The sequence below is a fragment of the Cryptosporidium parvum genome, chromosome 2 (assembly GCF_000165345.1).
Source record: "Cryptosporidium parvum Iowa II chromosome 2, whole genome shotgun sequence".
NCBI classification, from domain to species: domain Eukaryota; phylum Apicomplexa; class Conoidasida; order Eucoccidiorida; family Cryptosporidiidae; genus Cryptosporidium; species Cryptosporidium parvum.
Window position 1 is genome coordinate 789707 of NC_006981.1, and position 18282 is coordinate 807988.

At 30.7% G+C, this 18282-nt stretch overlaps 7 protein-coding genes and 1 non-coding gene across 8 annotated transcripts; 3 read left to right on the top strand and 5 right to left on the bottom strand.

Moving 5' to 3' along the window:
* Positions 1–450: 450 nt before the first annotated feature.
* On the top strand, positions 451–4854 carry cgd2_3600 (conserved hypothetical protein; the record flags this gene model as incomplete). Its single annotated transcript, XM_626547.1, has 1 exon — positions 451–4854. The coding sequence occupies one exon, from the start codon at positions 451–453 to the stop codon at positions 4852–4854; it is 4404 nt and encodes a 1467-aa protein (XP_626547.1).
* Positions 4855–4885: 31 nt separating this feature from the next.
* cgd2_3610 (2x WD domain containing protein) lies at positions 4886–6163 on the bottom strand (the record flags this gene model as incomplete). Its single annotated transcript, XM_626548.1, has 1 exon — positions 4886–6163. A coding segment is annotated over one exon (1278 nt), but the record flags the coding sequence as incomplete, so codon positions are not given.
* Positions 6164–6606: 443 nt separating this feature from the next.
* cgd2_3620 (hypothetical protein) lies at positions 6607–9477 on the bottom strand (the record flags this gene model as incomplete). Its single annotated transcript, XM_626549.1, has 1 exon — positions 6607–9477. One exon carries the CDS (start codon positions 9475–9477, stop codon positions 6607–6609), a length of 2871 nt encoding a protein of 956 aa, XP_626549.1.
* Positions 9478–10714: 1237 nt separating this feature from the next.
* cgd2_3630 (hypothetical protein) lies at positions 10715–12193 on the top strand (the record flags this gene model as incomplete). Its single annotated transcript, XM_626550.1, has 1 exon — positions 10715–12193. One exon carries the CDS (start codon positions 10715–10717, stop codon positions 12191–12193), a length of 1479 nt encoding a protein of 492 aa, XP_626550.1.
* A 644-nt stretch (positions 12194–12837) lies between these two features.
* Positions 12838–14499, top strand: cgd2_3640 (hypothetical protein with region conserved in apicomplexa; the record flags this gene model as incomplete). Its single annotated transcript, XM_626551.1, has 1 exon — positions 12838–14499. One exon carries the CDS (start codon positions 12838–12840, stop codon positions 14497–14499), a length of 1662 nt encoding a protein of 553 aa, XP_626551.1.
* cgd2_3645 lies at positions 14264–14360 on the bottom strand (the record flags this gene model as incomplete). The annotated part of the gene is made up of 1 exon: positions 14264–14360. It is a non-coding gene; the product is annotated as a snoRNA (small nucleolar RNA).
* Positions 14500–15092: 593 nt separating the features above from the next.
* cgd2_3650 (conserved hypothetical protein) lies at positions 15093–16064 on the bottom strand (the record flags this gene model as incomplete). The annotated part of the gene is made up of 1 exon (XM_626552.1): positions 15093–16064. The coding sequence occupies one exon, from the start codon at positions 16062–16064 to the stop codon at positions 15093–15095; it is 972 nt and encodes a 323-aa protein (XP_626552.1).
* Positions 16065–16493: 429 nt separating this feature from the next.
* Positions 16494–17717, bottom strand: cgd2_3660 (serine protease, subtilase family, signal peptide, putative; the record flags this gene model as incomplete). The annotated part of the gene is made up of 5 exons (XM_001388200.1): positions 16494–16701; positions 16774–16809; positions 16882–17010; positions 17069–17313; positions 17370–17717. Coding segments are annotated over 5 exons (966 nt in total), but the record flags the coding sequence as incomplete, so codon positions are not given.
* Between the last annotated feature and the right edge of the window lie 565 nt (positions 17718–18282).

Consider the following 18282-nt stretch of genomic DNA (forward strand, 5'->3'; position numbering starts at 1 on the left):
ATCTGATAGAAAAGGTGAGTAAAAAATCCAAATTTCAGGTAATAATTGAACAGAAATATGAATTTAATTAACTGACTTTAGATTATCTCAAGTATTAAAATAACTTTGGATCCAAATAGAAGCTCAGTGAATAATTCTTTAAATTATGAAGGCGATATATGTGGGGTCAGTGAGAGATCTCAATCAGAATATTTCTTAGATAAAATATGCGATCAAGAGAATCTGAGAATAGATGAACTTGTATTTGAGGTACTAAAATCTGCAAAATTGAAAAGGAAAAGTGGACTTATTGGGGATGATTTACAACATGGAGTGGAATTTATTAGTTTATCAATTTTGGATAAGTTTGTAATTAGAAGATGGGTACAACTGAGAGATGAAGATAGATCCCGAGTAAGAAATAAGCTTTTAGAGATTTCAGTTTATGGAATAGACAATATAGATGATGATATGATTCTTGTGAGTTCTTCATTTGCTTTAAGAAAACTTTGTTGCACCTTTAGCAGGGTAATAATTCAGGATTACTTTACATCTTGGAAAGTATTTATGGAGTCTATTTTAGACTATAGAAGCAGAATAATTAGCCTTGATAAACCTGGAGTAGTAATATTAAGTAGTGGTATCTTTTTAAGAAATAGGAATATTTCAAATTTAACAAGATTGGTTTTAGGTATAACAAAAGAGATTTCGGAGACTTTATTAATTAATAACTCAAATATAAATGAATTAAACTCAAAGATGAGAGCTTCTTGTACAAATGGACTTTGTGGTGAAATTGAGCCAATATTACGTATAATTAGTACTGAACTTCAGAATGCATGTAATTTGAAAGGAAATAGAGAAATGATGAATTTTGATATTTCTCTAGTAAAGCAGAGTTTGGATTGTTTGAAGAACTTAACAAACATAATAGATTCTGGAAAGTTGTTGAATTTGAGATTGGATGATTTATTAATAATGTTACATAATACTGGAATATTAGAAAATGATGAAGAAATCTTAGATCTTTTAGATTCTCTTGTACAGAATTTGACAAAAAATAAAAAAGGACTAGTTTTTATTTTAGATTACCAAGATTTGAATAGATTTGTACTTGGAGTTTCAAACTTAGTCAAAAAAACAGTTTTATCGCCAAAGTTATTTTTAGAAGACCCAGATTATGATACAAGCTTGACTCATTTGAATTGGATAAAATTATTTAAAGATCTTATTGAAGGTTGTATTCCAGCAGTACTAAGAATTCCAGACAATATAATTTTAGAGACCTCAAATAATAAGATGAATACAATTACTTTGATTTGGAAGATTGCTTTAATACTTTGCATGCATCCATATATTTCAGTTTGTGATCTAGCAATTTCCACTCTTTGCCAAATTTCAAGGATTCTTGCAAAAGATTTCCCAAAAAATTTGTCAAAAGATGGTTCTAAATACATTCAATTGGTGAAAGATTTTCAAATTGATGTTTTGTTAGTAGTTATATTTGTAAGATCAGTTCGTATTGGAGACCCAAAAATTAACTATTTGACAGATGAATGGAATCAATGGAATTCTTTAATCTTGAATATGATCTTCAATTCTATAGAAAAACTCGATTCTGAATCTTTTAATATTCTCTTCCATTTTAAAAATCAGTCATACAACTTTTTTTTAATAACTTCCAAGTATTTTAAACTTCTAGATCAGTACAATATTTCTGATTCTTCTCATATTAAAGTTTTTTGTGATTTTGAAACATCAGAAAATACGCAAATCTCAAAAAATAATAATATGATAGGATCATCCTTCAACAACTCATATAGCTCTTTAAGAAATAGAATAATTCAACTGGTAAATTCTCTTGTGGATTTTGGACAAGGAATACTTCTGGACCAACTTTTGGAAACCTGTCTTAATATTGCAATGTTTATTTTCAGCTCACAACCTTTTAATATAAGATGTAAGAAACATTTGACTTTACAAAATTCTTACAATAATTCTCCTCAAACAGTGTGTCAAAAGTTGGTTATAGTCGATGGAATATTTATTATACTTGAAACAATTCTCTGTAGAATCAACTCTAAAATTCTTGATAATATTGAAAGTGATAAATTTTTAGATTCCGATACCCAGTGTGGGGCTGGCGCCTCGTCATTTTTTGATTTGTTAAACCAAAATACAGAATATAAAGAACAAAAAATATGGATTTCATCACTGTTTAAATTAATGAATGGTATTTTACAGCTTTCTTTGCTTGATTTATGTGGGAGCTTCTTGGAATCTAGACGACTTATTTTTATTTCTCAAACTGTAATGTGTATAGAGTGGTATCAGGAATTATACAAGAATTCAAGTTCTTCCATGATTAAAAGCGATGAGATTTTGAAAATTTATCTGTCTTACTTATTAGATTCTGGAGGAATAAGAATTCATGAATTAAGAAAAACAGCATCAAATTGTTTATCAAGAATCCTTTTAAGCCATCCAAAATTATTTGAGAAAAATCTTTTACTGATTATTCAATTAATTAATGAAAATCTGAATAATTCTTGTACTTGTTTTGAAGAGAAGACTGTCTTGAATTCTGTATTAATAGCTGCTACAAATGCATTAGGGGACTTTAGCAAGATTTCAGAAAGTTGCGAAATGACTTCAAAAGCAGCTTTTAGTATGATTTCAAGAGATTCATTTCATTTCTCAAATCAAGAGGAATTATTAGAATTCTTATTTAAAGATCTTATTGAATCTGTGAAGATGTCTAAGGAACCAATTGAATCAAATTGGAAGAATTTGATACTATTAAAGAATTCTTTAACTTTATTATCCTCTATATTTGGAAATGTTAAATTACCAGAAGATTTTTTAACTCTGAAAAATGGAGGATTTCTTAAAGAGGAAAATTCTCATTTTATTTTAAGACATCCTTTGGAAAATGTTTCAAGACAAATCTTTGAAACAATATGCTTAATTAATTTGACCTTTTTACAGATTTGTGATAGCCATTTACATACTAATATAACCAATAATAAATCCCAATTGGAAGAATTGAATATAATTTCTCTTTTCAACGCCATCTCAGATCAAGAATGGATGCATAGGAGTGGTATTAAGAATCAATCTGATAACAAGATTATTAAACTGTCTCAGATTACTAGTTATAAGATGATTTTTTATAATAGCCTTTTTCAAATCAGAAGAATTACTTTTTCAATTAGAAATCTTTTAATAAGATTACTAGTATTCACATTTACACTTGGTACTTATAAAGATATCTTTAATGATCAAAGTAATAAGATGATTTTAAATCCAGGACAGTATTTTGATGAAGTTAATGTTAATCTGCTTATAAAGACATTGATAGATCCAATCAGATCTTTACCAATTAATATTCTAAATTTTATTATTAAAAATGGTTTGGCTATTATTCTTTCTCCTCAATCGCTTCCAAGATTTCAAGATGGTCATCCCACGGATATATTTTTAGAAGAGGTATTTTCCAATAGATTTGTCCCTATAGTACTTGATAGACTTAAGTCTGAGTGGCAAAATTTAATGATTTCACAAGCATTCATATTATCTTCATCCATTTCAGAATTAAAAAATTTAAACTTGGAAAATATATCTTCATCAATAATACCTTTTCAAGATCCATTTAAAGTATTATTAAATTTAAATTTTGATAATAATGAATTCCAAAATAATATAATCCAAGATAACTCTCTTTATAATGTTATCTACAATTCTCATTATAATGATTTATCAGAAACTTGTTTAACCATTTTAAAGATTATAAATGGATTCATTCTAAGTACAAACCGTCAATGGCAAACAAACTTTAAATCAAAAACTGGGTCCAAGTTAATTAATTATCCAAATAAAATTAAATCATTATCTAATAATAATGAAGATTTTCAAATGGATAGTAGTTTTAGTGGATACCAATATAATCAAAATCAATATTATGAAGATCATGAATTTCAAGATTCAATTTTAATGGATTGTGAAGATTCAGGAAATCATTCTTCACAAAAAAACAAAGTGCAACCAAAGCATGTTGTATTGTCCCAAGTTTTTCTTTTAAATCAAAATCTGATGAGATCTTGCTTGGAAATATTGATCGAATTTTTAAGCTTTCCAGATCCAAATATTTTAGAGACTTCATTACATATAATTCAAAGGTACCTTCAACTATATATTAACTTTACAAATCAAGGAATCCATTCAAAATACTCTCATATACATGTTTTTTTAATTAAAAATCTTCTAATTCAACTTTTTAAAGTAGGGCCCAGAGCATTACCATTTGATCCACTTAACCTTTCTCCAAGCAAGAATGATAATATAAAAATAGTAACTCCTTTAAACTCTTATATCAAGTTAAACCATCCAAATTTACTTAAAAATACTATTATTGATTGCATTCAGAGCATTATTAGATCAGACCAAGACTGCCTAAATTTCATAAATAATACAAAAAATGAGCTCAGTAAAGACTTGAGTAATAATATTTTAACCTGCAGAAATTTATCTTCGTCCAATTCTATGACTTATAATAACTTTTTTCCAGAACAACAGATATCAATTCCAGATAAAATCTTGGAAAATGCTTATAAAAACTTGGAATTTCTATTCTCAAATTCTAATGAGTATTTACCTTCTGGATCAGAAAGGATATTTTCTCAACAAGATTTAATCCTTATATGTAAGACTTTTCTTCAAGAACATATTATGGATATAGTCTTCTCTACTCAAACTCCTATATTTAGTGCTTTAATTGGAAATATCCTCCAAAAACTCAGTCAAATATCGTCTCAGAATGAGCAAAATCCATATATCAACTTTACCACGTTTATCAAGCCAACTTTCCTTCAGTAATTATTAACAAAATACCTCTTCTTAATACTTTCTATTTTAATTCATTATTTAAAATCTTTCCGAACTTAAGCAATGCAAGCTTTGAGTTTCCTGTTGATTCTGAAATTAAAAAGCCTCCAACATCTGCATATATTGGATGCCCTCTAACCGAAAGTAAACTATAATCCTTTTTTTCATTATCTAACTCGTTTTCTTCTTCATTGATTGAAGTCTGATGTATCCTAATATTATTTCCTTCAGCTACACTCGTTTCTTCAATTTGAGTTATTTGGCTCGAACTTGTTGAGTCTACTTCCCCCTCAATCTCTCTCTCAATACGTGTATTAGAATGAATTACTTCATTTCTATTCACATTACTTTCAGTAAATGTATGAACCACTGGATAAGAGCGAGTGGGAGATTTTCTTTTATACCCCTCCTCATATTGTGAACTAAGCATGTGAAAGTATCCAAACTTTAATTTAGGAGATAGACTTTCAGTATCAAAAATTCGAACATATTTATCCTTGGTATTGATTGATAAAACCAAATCCCCATTGGAGTTGTAAACCGACCTTCGATAGCTTTGGGAATCCCTCAAAGTTGGAATATTAAAACCTCTGCCCCCATTGCCATGATTAGTTTCTTTTAACCTTAAATCTAACTGCTTAAGATAATCATCCACTCCACTTATTACCATCTTGAGGTCATCTTTTGGAGAGAAGCATGACATAATTGCCATACATGGTAACTCGAATTTTATAATAGGATTGTTTCCATTGATTTTCTGCCTTAAGTCCCATAACTTGCAGCTTGAGTCAAAAGATGCAGTAGAAAATATCTGTGGATGATAATTTGCAAATCTTACAATATTAATATGCGACATGTGCATACTTGGTAGAATTTTTACCTGAGATCCAGTATTTGTATCATACAAACCAACGGATTTACCGAATCCACTTGCTAAGTAATAATCATCTGTAGCATTTACCGAAAGTGAGCTTAATTGAGGAAATGGTTTACTCTTATTTTCAGTATTAAATAAATACGGAAATTTGTCTTCTTGCTTATCTTGATCAACTTTTCTATTGCTTTGAAAATTGTTATTCTGGTCTTGAAGGTAATCTATAGGCTGATAAAATGGATTTTCTTTATAACTTAAAATTGAAATTGTACCCAATAAACAACTTCCTGCTACAAATGTTTGTGGATGGCAATTGAACCAAGATAAACCAATAATAGGGCTTAAAGAAATTCCTAAAAGCGTTTTAAGAGGGAAGAAAAAAGTTTCAGTTAATTTCGAATTTTTTGTTTTTTCGAAGAATCTTAATTACGGAATATAACATAAATATGTTATAAAAGAAATATTTTTCTTTCTTTACGCTTGATATAATTACAACATTTAATTCTTTATTATATTTAATTCATCCAAATATGTTATTATAAATGGCAATTGCAAACCTGCCTTGCTTGCATGCAATACATTACATGAATTTTGCAATACAGTAACAGCAGTGTATTAAGTTTGCTTGCATGCAAATTGAAAATGCTAAAGTGGATTTGTTTTGACCACTGTACTATTTTTATGCATGCAATTTTATTAATGCCACGTGTATATATTACACGTAATTAATATCTGGAGAATAAATGAATACCAAATAACTAAATATAGTATTTTTCATCAAGGTAAAAATAATGGTTCATACAAATATATTAAACTAATATATTTGCATGAATATTTATTTCAAACCGTATATGATTTCTTCTCGACAATTAAGTAAACTTACCTTGTTCAGCCAAAATAACGTCATTATATCTATCAATCAATTTAACCTTTCCCAAAGAAGTTCCAATTAAGATTATATCTGACCTATCAGAGTGAAATTCAAACTGCCTAGTATCTTGCGAACTCTGTAATAATGTGAATTTATATTGATTTTTAATTATGAGATCTTCTTTAAAACTGTCATCAAGCCTAGTATTTTCTGAATTTGAGATGGAGTCGAAATACAAAGTGTTTTGAATAGGTTGTGAATCAAAGCTTAAAAATCTTGAGCTAATATCACCATAAAATTTCCCAACTATTAAGTCTTTGTAAATTTCGTTTGTATTTTTTATTAAGCTTTTTAAACAAAAATTATCTTTTGATTCAGGATTTTGTAATGAAATATCGCCAGAGTATTCTTTATGATCTTTAAACCTATTTAGTTCTCTATATAAAGTGATTATTCTACACTTTGAAAACTTCACAGTAGAATTTAACATGTGGCCTTCCAATGATGAGAATGATGAAAATGAAGGCATTGTTGACATATTTGAAATACCTGAAAAGGATCTCTGTATTATAAATTGATTCTCAAGTGATTCATTCGTATTGTCAATATTACTTTTCAATACAAAATCATGCTCTTCTTCAACTTTTATTGGCAAAAAACTGATTTTTGACAATCTTAAACCATCTGAAGACCAGCTAATAGGAATTATAAATTCTTTATGTATCTTAAACTGTTCTTTAAGATCCTCATAAATTTCTTCCGTTCCAATTTGTTTAATTTCCGCTTTAATTTTCTCACCATTAACAAAAAAGAAATTCTTTGATAAGCTACCGAGTAGATCCCCAGAATAAGACTTTAATTTACTCAAAATCTTTTCATTTTTTGTCAAATTCTCTCCATAAACTTTTTTCCCCATCTCCTTCTCCTGCAAAAATATCTCGCTACTATCTTCATTTTCCTCATTTTCGTAATCGCTCAGCTTCCTCCATCCTATGCCTTTTAATATGAAGATATTATAACAATGTTCATCTTTAAAACCATCACAAATAACTCCGTCCAAGTTTGCTTTTATCAAATAAATTAAATCGGCCATACACGCTTCTTCTTTATTTAAAGTTATATATCTTCTATTAATCTGTCTCTCTAAGCCTTGAGGATTCTGAATTATATTTAATATTAACTCCAAATTAGCTTTGGGAGCAATACTAAGAGGTAAATTATCACTTGAAAGTGAAGAATTTTGCAATGAAGAGAATATACCCGAATTAAAATTCCTTATGTCTTGTAAATTTGATCTATTAGGATTGTAATACCAAGTACATCCCAAGAGAGTCTTTGGATATTCACACCAACATGAGTAACTTTGATCATTATCGAATGCTGAGTCTTGCAAGTTAATACTAGTTGCAAACATATTAAATATTATAGAATTTGAACATAACATTTTAAAATACTGTCTTATATTCTGAAACTCCAAATTACATGTTCTATTAATTACTGAACATGGGGTTGTGCAATTTACCGGACTATGAGTTAAATTCATATTTGAATAGTAGTCATTAACAGCTCCAAATCTAATCTCGCCTTTTACACCCTTTTGATCTTTATGCATCTGGCTCAACACCTCAGAGAAAAGTTGAAAACCCTCATTGTTTGGAATTCCCACTTGTTTAAATGCTGAAATAGATCTTGGAGTTAAGGATGTTGTCCAGTTTGGGTTGCTGGCGTAAGAAATAAATGCATTAGCTATTGTGACAAACTCTATGGAACTTGAAGCTACTTTATACATGATCCCACCATCATCTCTATCTTCCTCCTCTTCCTCTATCTTCTCCTCTTCCAGTATCCCTAAATTTGTTCCTTCCATCTTTGACTGAGTTATGATCTTTGAATAATTACCTAGGAACGACTTCCTATGAATATTTATTGGAAGTTGTAGCTTTTTGCTCCCCAGTAAATTGTCATTATCACATTTAGGATTAGGTATATCGACTACATTTACCATATGTACAAGCTCCTTTGGTAGCTCTAAAAGATATCTACCATGTGAATTAGGCTCAGAGCTAATAATATTCCCAATTCGCCCTCCTATCAAAATCTCTCGAATCCTAATTGGACATGGAAGCCGAATAAAATGTCTGCATGTATGTAAAGTTGATAAATACTTAATCTTCTTTGCAAAATCAAAAATTCGACTAATTACTGTATCCTCCATATCTTGATATATCTTTGGGTCAATCTTAACTGAAGTTATTGGAGTCATTATATCTATGCACGTACCAATCCTTAACCAGAAAATATGATTTGGATCTTCATTTAGTATATTCATGTAAAATACCAACCTCCAATTCACTAATTCTGTTGCAAGTGAAATATCCAATCTTATATTTTCCAATTCGCTATTATCCAACTCTGATACTGGCTTTTTTCCTTGATTTAATGTTATTTTATGATTGTTCTCATCCCACCAATTGTACTCCAATATCTTAAGAAAGTTATCCTCGTTCCCAAACTCTATAGAGTAAGCTTCTACTTCCTCTATAGGCATATGCGTATTTCTCTTACTATTTAGATTTTTTATTATGTTATTCCCATTTCTTTCAAACCGATAATCTCCCAAATCATCCCTTTTATTAGCTGGAATTTGTTGAGCATTTTCAAAACACCATTTTTTCCCTTTTTTGTTTTGTACAAAACCAAATTTATGGCAGTAGAATCTCCATATTATTGGGTTATTGTGTATTGTTAAATATGCAGAATTGCATGTTAAACTCAGACTAATTGTATCTTTTGGTTCCAAAAAATAACATATTCCCATAATTATCTCCTTAGGAATTTTAAGAAGTGTTGGAGCTATTGCAAAAGCCATTTTTATTTTATATTCTTTTTTCTCCTTTTCTTCAATTTCTTCCTTTTCTCTCTATTTCATCTTTATTATCCTTTTATATGTGATATTTGGTATTCTGTGAGGTTAATACTTTCAATTTCTGATATTATATTTTTGTTTTCTTTTCGTCTTATATATATATGGTCTCGAATTCAGTTATTCCTGAATAAAGCAATATAAATTAATAATTTCTTTATTTTAGTTCTTAAATGAAGAAGAAAGGAGAGACTAGGATAAACAAATTGTTTATTACTTTACTATTATTTCCAAGGCTTATTTAAAGTTTTCCGCCCCTTTTTTTTTTGTTAAGACTAGTACATATTTACAGAAACCTATTAAGATAACAAACTCAACTATTTTTGCATGAGTTTATCGTCAATTAAATCAATTCCGAGCAAAAATCAAGATGCATGCATGTAATACATGCATTGCATTACAAACATTGCATGCATCTTGTATTTGCTGCATTTCTAATCAATTGATAATTATTTATGCAAAAAAAAATGTTAAAATATTCAACAAATATTAAAACTAATTAGTATCAAATATTTTCTAAAATATATTAGTTTATAAAAAGTGATTTTCTTATTTTTAAAAAAACCAATTCTTTTCAACACATTTTTGCCTAATAATTCTTAACACAAAAAAAATAACGCGCTAACTCGAGAAATTGAGCGCCAAGTATTAATAATTGTATTATTAATCATGATAAATATTATTAATAATTACATACCGGCACAAGTAGTATGGGGGCGGAAGAAGAGGAAAAAAAATAAAAAAAAATGAGGCTGAGGGGAAAAGTGGAGGTAATTTAAAGTTGATAATATAGGAATATTTTATTCTTTCTTATTCCTCTAAACTCTCTAAAAAATTTGCTTAATTGAGTTTCATAACACATTTTAAAGGAGGAATAGCTAGTGATAAGCTTTTTCTATTCACGCTTTAAATACTGATAGAATATACAAAATAGCAGAGCAATTTTTTTCTTTTTTTTTTTGAATGCTGAGCTATTAAACAAGAACTTTACTTTTAAAATAAGAAAGAAAATAAAACTTCAAAGAAAAAGTCATCTATAGCTAATTTGAGCAAATAATTATAATCACCTATAAGTTACTTGTTAAAATAAATTAATATTCATTACATATGCCCATTACAAGAATACGAATATATGTATAAATCAACTTATTAAATTAAGATAATATTAGCTTAAAACAAAGTAATGGAAGGAGTTAAGTATTCGAGAGGAGGAAAAGTTCACGTAGGTGAGGAAAGATCTCGTGGAGGCAGAGGAGGTTATGTGGGGATGTTCGTAGATGGAAAGGGAAATGGACGTGGAGGAGGTACTTATAGGGGAAATAGATTTAGTAGAGGGAATAAAACAAAATCAGGATCAATTTATAGAGATCAGAATACCAAACTTGATTTTACAAGAAAGTTGCAGAGCTCTACAGAAACAACCGTAGGACCTGATGAGCTGGAGAAGAGCAGTGCATCAGCTGATTGTAGCAACAAAGTTGTCGTAGATACTAGTGACTTGCTAGCTAGTAGCTTTCGCATTCCACCGGAAAAGAAGTGCGATGAAAAGATTGGGGTAATACCCAATGGAATTTCAAGCACCGAAGCTAGTGAGTATTGTAAAAGCCAGGGCTCAAGTCAGAATCCAAGCCCCTTAGGAGGCTGCCAAGAAAAGTTTAATACTAGCTCAAATTTTTATGGTGATTCAAAACATTTCTCCAATTATAAACATTACAAGAAAAACCACTTCCAAAGCGCCTACCGGGGTAGAAGGAAAATGTTTAATAAGACTCAAGGCGAAAAAGCTCTTGAAATGAATAGAGAACCTGAAAAGCAAGACTTAACTAGTCCTACTCCTAGTCCTGTGGAGCCAGCTCAGATAGAAGGGGTTGAAAGTATAAATACTAAAAAAGATGAACCAAAATTACCAACTTCTGATAAAAAAATCCCGAGTCAGGAAGATATTCTAGAAAGCCCAAGCAAAATGCCTGATAAGAACTCGAAATGCACAGAGACTTTAATTAAGGACCAAGATAATAATATTAATTCCAATTCTCAGATGATTAGAGATGTAATTAACTGGATGAAGGAACGCCAAGGAGAGGCAATTCAATGGCTCAAAGAAAATGGTAAGTATCCACAAGAAGAATATGTTCAGAACTCTGTTAGGAAGCCCCGGAAATTTTCCCAAGATGGAGGATTTAGGGAGAAAAAACAATCTTGGAATGGCAGCGAGCGAAATATAGAGGAGAAAAATCAGAGGTTCCCAGCAAAATACAAGGGCCAAAAGAAAGATACTCCCTCTTCTTATTCTCCTAAGACCCTAGTTAATCCAACAAATCAAGATAAGAGTAGCAATTCAACTTCAGAATGTTTAGAATTGTCAAAGTGCCGAGAAACTAGTAAACAATTTGGCGCCAATATTCCAAACAAAGACTTGGGTCAAAAGCTAGACTTGCGTGCAAAACAGAAATTTGAGTATAATCGAAGATTCAGCAGGGAAAAAACTGGTAATTTTCATTTTCAAAACAAAACCAAGGAAGATGAGTCACGCCGCTCTACAGGAACAATAAATGACTCAAAAGATGGAGAGAAGAGTACTAACAGCAATAGTAACTTTAATACTCCTACCAAGTACAGAAATCAATACCACAAAAAGCAATCTGTTCAAAAAGATCTGTAATGCTATTATTACCAGAAACTCTCAAGCCTAAGTTAATATATGTATATATTTATTCTTATTTCTTATATTTATTATTGCGAATAATTCTCAAACTCTAATGCTTGAATAGAGTTGTTTTAATTTTCTTTAAATTTTTTCTAGTACGTGTTTTAAGTATTGACGTGTTTACATGCATTTTACTTTCTTTACATGTGGGGAGTTGCCGCCTTTCGATTTTTAGTGGAGAATATTCCAAGAAATAAAAAATCGTATTATTATGTTGGTGTGCATAAATGCATGTTTATATATATATACATATTTGGACTATTTGATATCTTAATTTTATAGTCTTTATCTCAAACTCATATTTTCTAACTATTTACAAAAACTCTGAATAAGAACCTATTCAGTATAGTCAATCTTTCTCTTTATTATTTACTCTATTACCATTTATAGGCTTTATAAATTGATATCTTCTAACATAATGATCACTAACCCACTTTCTTTCACTTTCTATAAACATGAATAATTATTTTTTCAAAAAAGAAATAAAGATAAACAGCTAGTTCCCGCCAGCGGTATAATCCATTGTAATTAATTTACCAAGTATCGAGAAGGATTTGAGAGATAAATTATATCAATTCAGGGAAAAAATAGTCGGTTTTATGGAAACTGAACTCGGACTATCAAAAGAGGAAAATGGAAGAACAGGAGTAAGAGGAGAGTTATTCTTAAACTTTGAGGAGGTTGGGAGGATTCAAAAATTTTTGATGGAGAATTCGGGTAGCTTTGGATTTGAGTTGTCGCCAGAGCCTGTAGTTGATAGTAACAAAAAAAATTCAAAAAAGAAGTCAATATCAGGAGGAGCTAAAGCGAATCCTTCTGGTACTGTGATAGGAGAAAAGAGGAAATCTCGAAGTTCGCGTCCATCTTATTCAAGAGAGCTAAAGGCGCTTTTAGAAGATGGGATGAGTATTTTAGAATCAAGACATGATAATAAGGGAGGTAACTCCCAAAGTTCAGTAGGACAAAGAGGAAATGTTGAAGATTCACAAAAAAGACTTCCAGATTGGGCTAAAAGATTTCACAGAATTCTCAAAGTTATTTCTCAGCAAGAAGCCTTCTCTCCTTTTGTTTCAGCTGTCAATATTAAAAACTTTGACTTATATATAAAAGGAAATGCTCTTTTCTCTAGAGAAGGTGTTGAGGAAGAGACTTTTGACGGTATATCTTCAAGTGAAAATAAGAAAAAAGAAATTGACCGACTCTTTTTAAACGCCGGACAATTCTTCAAATATATAGAAAGATGTAGTCCGATCAAACCAATTTCTCTCAATTGTATCATTAGTAAGCTCGAAAACAACGAATATTTATCAGCAGCTCATGTATTTTCCGATATATATTCTGTATGGATTTGTGGCTTCCGATCAGTAGAACCTGGAAAAGCTTTATGGACTAAAGCAGTAGATGCCTCACTTAATCTTAATTTAAAGCTTTTAAATGAACCGCTACAAGATGATTTCCTACTCACTTTTCCAGGTGGCATTCCTAAAGGGTCCACCAAAAATGCTAAGTCAATTATCGACGGGTCGTCAGCCTTGGAGCCTCCAAAGAAGATCCAAAATACCGGAAAAAATACAGGTTCCTTACTCTTTGATGACTCTGGAAAAGACCCCAACTACCATACATTTGGTAAAAGTAAAAAATCAGCCTCTAACAATCAGTCATCCCAAAACTCCTCCAGCTCCAAGTCTGCAAAAACCCCAAAGAAACACTCACAAGCTTCATCCTCCTCATATGGTGCCAAAGGAATTACTGAGCCTGAAAGACACGAGTTCCAATCCCTTCTTAGCCAACTTTCACAAAATGACCATGTTGAATTATTCAACTCCTTCTTCTCCACTGCTCACTGGAAAGAAGTTAACTCTGGTGAAGTGGAACTTGATGACCAGCAAACTCCCCCTAATGTTTTCCGTGAAATGATTAAATGGTGTAAACTCAAACTTAATATTCCTATACTAGAAGGCACATCCAAAAAAGATTCATCCTCAAATAAAAATACATGCAAACGAGCCCGCCAACAGAAGGCGCCTTCAGGATTGCACTCGTCACAAAAGAAAAAATCTCATTTATCAGCTAAGCAATTCTTTTCATCCGGAAGGGCATTTAGTTCTCCGTCATCATCGTCGGCTAGCGAAGATGAAGACGATATTTCCTTATCTGGAAACTTACAAATTTCCCAACAGTGGGCATCCACTTCTTCATCTGGTGAATCAGATACCGAGCCAGAACTGACTAGTTTTTACCCACATTTTAATTCTAAATAAAAATCAAAAGCAAACTGGAGAACAAGTTCCCGCCTAATTTTTCTTAGCTAAGAAAATCAAACATTTTATACGTGTACATATAATTAGTTTAGAAATGGCTAGTCCAGCCCGAATCCTCGTAGCAAGTAAATTATACAAAATAAGCATTATATATATCAATAGTATTACAATGTACTCGATATAATCCCGCTTAGAAATTCTTTGAAGCTACACTTCTTTTCATGTTCCTCGCATTATCAAAGTATTGTAATAGCTATTAAAACCATAAGAGCTCTGCTAGTACGATTCTCTCTCTACTTAATTCTAACCAGATAAAAATTGTCAATCGACAATAATCATTACCTAATCAATAGCATGTATGCGTAATCTGCATATAAAAATGCATATTGAAATTGGGTAAAATGGAAATGGTCAAAGCAACCAAGTAATGCATTGTTAACTATTATTACTATAATTGTGTATTTTTGCATTCATTTAGTTAAGTTGTTTGAAATAAGATGACTATTTTATGTAACTGGCTTCTAAAATTCTTTCAGAAAAGAAGCAAACATAAAAGTCAATCTTGTTTTGTGACCAGTAGTTTTTCATTCAATCTACAATGATCTCTTCTCCAAAACAATCTTTAGATTTCGTGCATTTAGACAAATATCCTCAAATTTTGTGTTAATTAATGAAAGTTGTTTAAATAACTCATCTGGTGTTGGTGACTCCTTCATCTTAATAGTCTTAACCAAAGACTCTGAAAACTCTCTTCCAAGTATATGAACTGCCTCCATTTCAATAATAGAGTCACCTATTGAAATAAGATTAGTAATAGTCTCTGAATCTAGCTTTTTTTGAATCTCCAGAAATGCATTAAATTTCCATTTGTGATATGCCCCTGGATATTTATGTTCATACTTTGACCTTGCTGAAATAACTGTTAATCTTGATAAAACATCAACAACTTCTGGCATATACATTTTAGCAGAATAATCAACCCATCCCTCTGAAGCATTAGTTATTAAAAATACGTTTCCCATATCCATAGCTTTGATAAGTAACTCAACTACGCATTTTTGAATTTGATTCATAATCATTTGTACATCCTCGGGAAGAAAAGTAGACAAAAAGTTATCAGAGCACCCACCTTGGCATGCAATAATATCCTTCTCTAGTTTACCTTGAGCTGAATCATTCACAACTTGTTGTGAATTTGAGCTTCCACTAATTCTATTCCTTTTAGTTATCTGATAATTTAAGAATGTGGTGCAAAGTAAGGTATCATCCCAATCAAAAATTATTGCAGTTTGGTGCTTTGGCGGCCTATGTGCTGAAGGAACCCAAATTTTCAAATAACTCAATTTTTCCAAGTACTTGAGCCTTGAAGAGTCATTTTGAGACAAGTCCAATAGTCTGAATAAGAAATCATCATGCTCTTTTACCTCGTCTGTAGAATCGCCACAAGACTTTTTGGAACTATGAATCATTGAACGGTCATGTCCTGAAGCGTGTACTCTCCTTTCCCCATCATTTTTGGTAATCCCCAATCTTAAAATTAGCCTTTCTCTTACATTATCTTTCATAATATCAAAAGCTGACTATTCCCACTACTAGCTTTGATTAGCAGTTATTTTTTAACTACTAATTCCCCTACTTCATACCAATTATATATAAAAATCCTCTTTTACTTTTCTTCAGTATCTTCTTTTCTTTATATAATTCATTCCTTAATTACATTTTCTCTTGAGATTAGGCGGGAAACTATTTTATTGGCAGTCGTTTTAAATATCTGCTACCGAAAAGGTATTCACAAATTTCAAGAGAATTGTTTGCATTAACGGTTCCTTCTGTCATAACTATTAGAAGGTTAGGAATAGGTTTTTTCTTTTAAGAAATATTGTAAAACTTACCAGGAAGACCTCTAATTCGGGTAGCTCCTTTTAAAATACAATCTTTAATAGAATATATTGAGATATTTGGGAAGACTGAAAGCAAGACCCCAGCTATCCCAGTTATAATTGGGGCAGAGAATGAGCTACCATCCATACATCTATATTCTGTGTTGAGTGGATTTTAGTTAGAATTTGGGTTAATTTTGTATTTTTTAGATTTGCATGCATCTTACCTCCCTGTAGATATGTAGAGCAAATATTAACTCCAGGAGCTCCAATATGGACGGTCTTTCTTCCATAAGTTGCTCTTTCCATTAGTTCTCCATTACTTTAGGTGATGAATAAAGAAATGAATAGATAAAGTTTTTAATTAGAATGAAAATTAAAATTTATTACTTACCTTGTAATCGAAGTCACAGAAATAATGTTTTCAGACCTGTGAATTAGTTAGTGAAATTCAATATAAAAGTTCAGAATGTTCTATTTATATGATTTCTTTTTAACTTACTTGAAAGATGAAGGGAAAGTTGGAACAATATCATTATTTCTATCGCTTTCATAATTACCAGAAGCTACAATTACCAACATTCCTTGATCTTCACTTCTTTTAATTGCAAGTCTTAATAATTCAATGCTTTTACTAAAGACAGTATTATTGATTTTTGATGTTCAGTATTTACACTAAAGGTACTTACCTTCTACTTCCATAGCTATGATTTGATACTCTTACTCCTTTATCTAATGCATAGTCAATAGCTTCGACAAATCCTGATAGGAATCCTCTAATTTTTGAGTCCAAAACCTTTAATACCATGATTTGGCAAAACCAACAAATTCCTGAAATACCAACTTCCTTATTTGGGATTGCAGAAATGATGCCAGAAATATGAGTTCCATGTCCATTATTATCTACTGGTATTTTATTATTATCCACAAAATTCTAAAAGGGTTTGTTTAAATTATAAAAAGTTGTATATTAATAAAAACTTAACTTACCCATCCATAACAATCATCAACATAACCATTCATATCATCATCAATTCCATCATTACAGTCAAACTCTCCAAAATTCCTCCATATTTTTCCTCTCAAATCAGGATGCTCAAAATCAATCCCAGAGTCAATAACTGCAATTACAACATTTCCCATTCCTTGATCCTTAAGTTCTGAAACTCTTTTCCACATTTTTGCTGACTTTATCCCAAATTTTGAATCATTATGAAACCATTGTCTTTCATAAATAGTTGAATAGTTTTCAGTAGTTATTGTTGGCCTGATGGAGTTATTTATTTTTGGTATCTCAAATGTACTTCTGTAATTGTTTTCTTCGAATCCAATAAACTCGTCCAAATACACTCCCTAATAAAAGTTACAAAAATCTAGACGTAGAATTATTATAACTTACCTGAATCAAATCTTGAAACAAGCTGACTTGATCCTTTATTACATTCAGGAATTTTGTCATCTGATCATTATCTTTAGTTTGTATAATCTCCATGCTTAAATTCTTTAAATACCTTGTTTTTGTATTGTTAAACTAATAGTTTTGAAGAATTAATTTGATAAAATGTTTCATTATCCTTCCCATACAAATTAAAATTGAACAAATATATGGGAATTATGAAAGCTTAACTCACCTTGAGTATATTAAAAGCTCTTTCAATAATGTTTTTAAACCTCAATCTTAATCTTAAAAATAACTCACTTGAGCCACTATTACTATCTTTATATACAAATATTATTCTATTCGAGTCTTGATATTGTGATTCATTAACTTTAATCTAAATACATGTGATATAAAGCAATGTTTTAATGAGAGTTATTTTGAAATTTTAACAGGGATTTGTTACTAGTTACTTACCTTTTTTATCAAATCCGTTAACCTAGTACCAAGATTAGAATCCTGCCT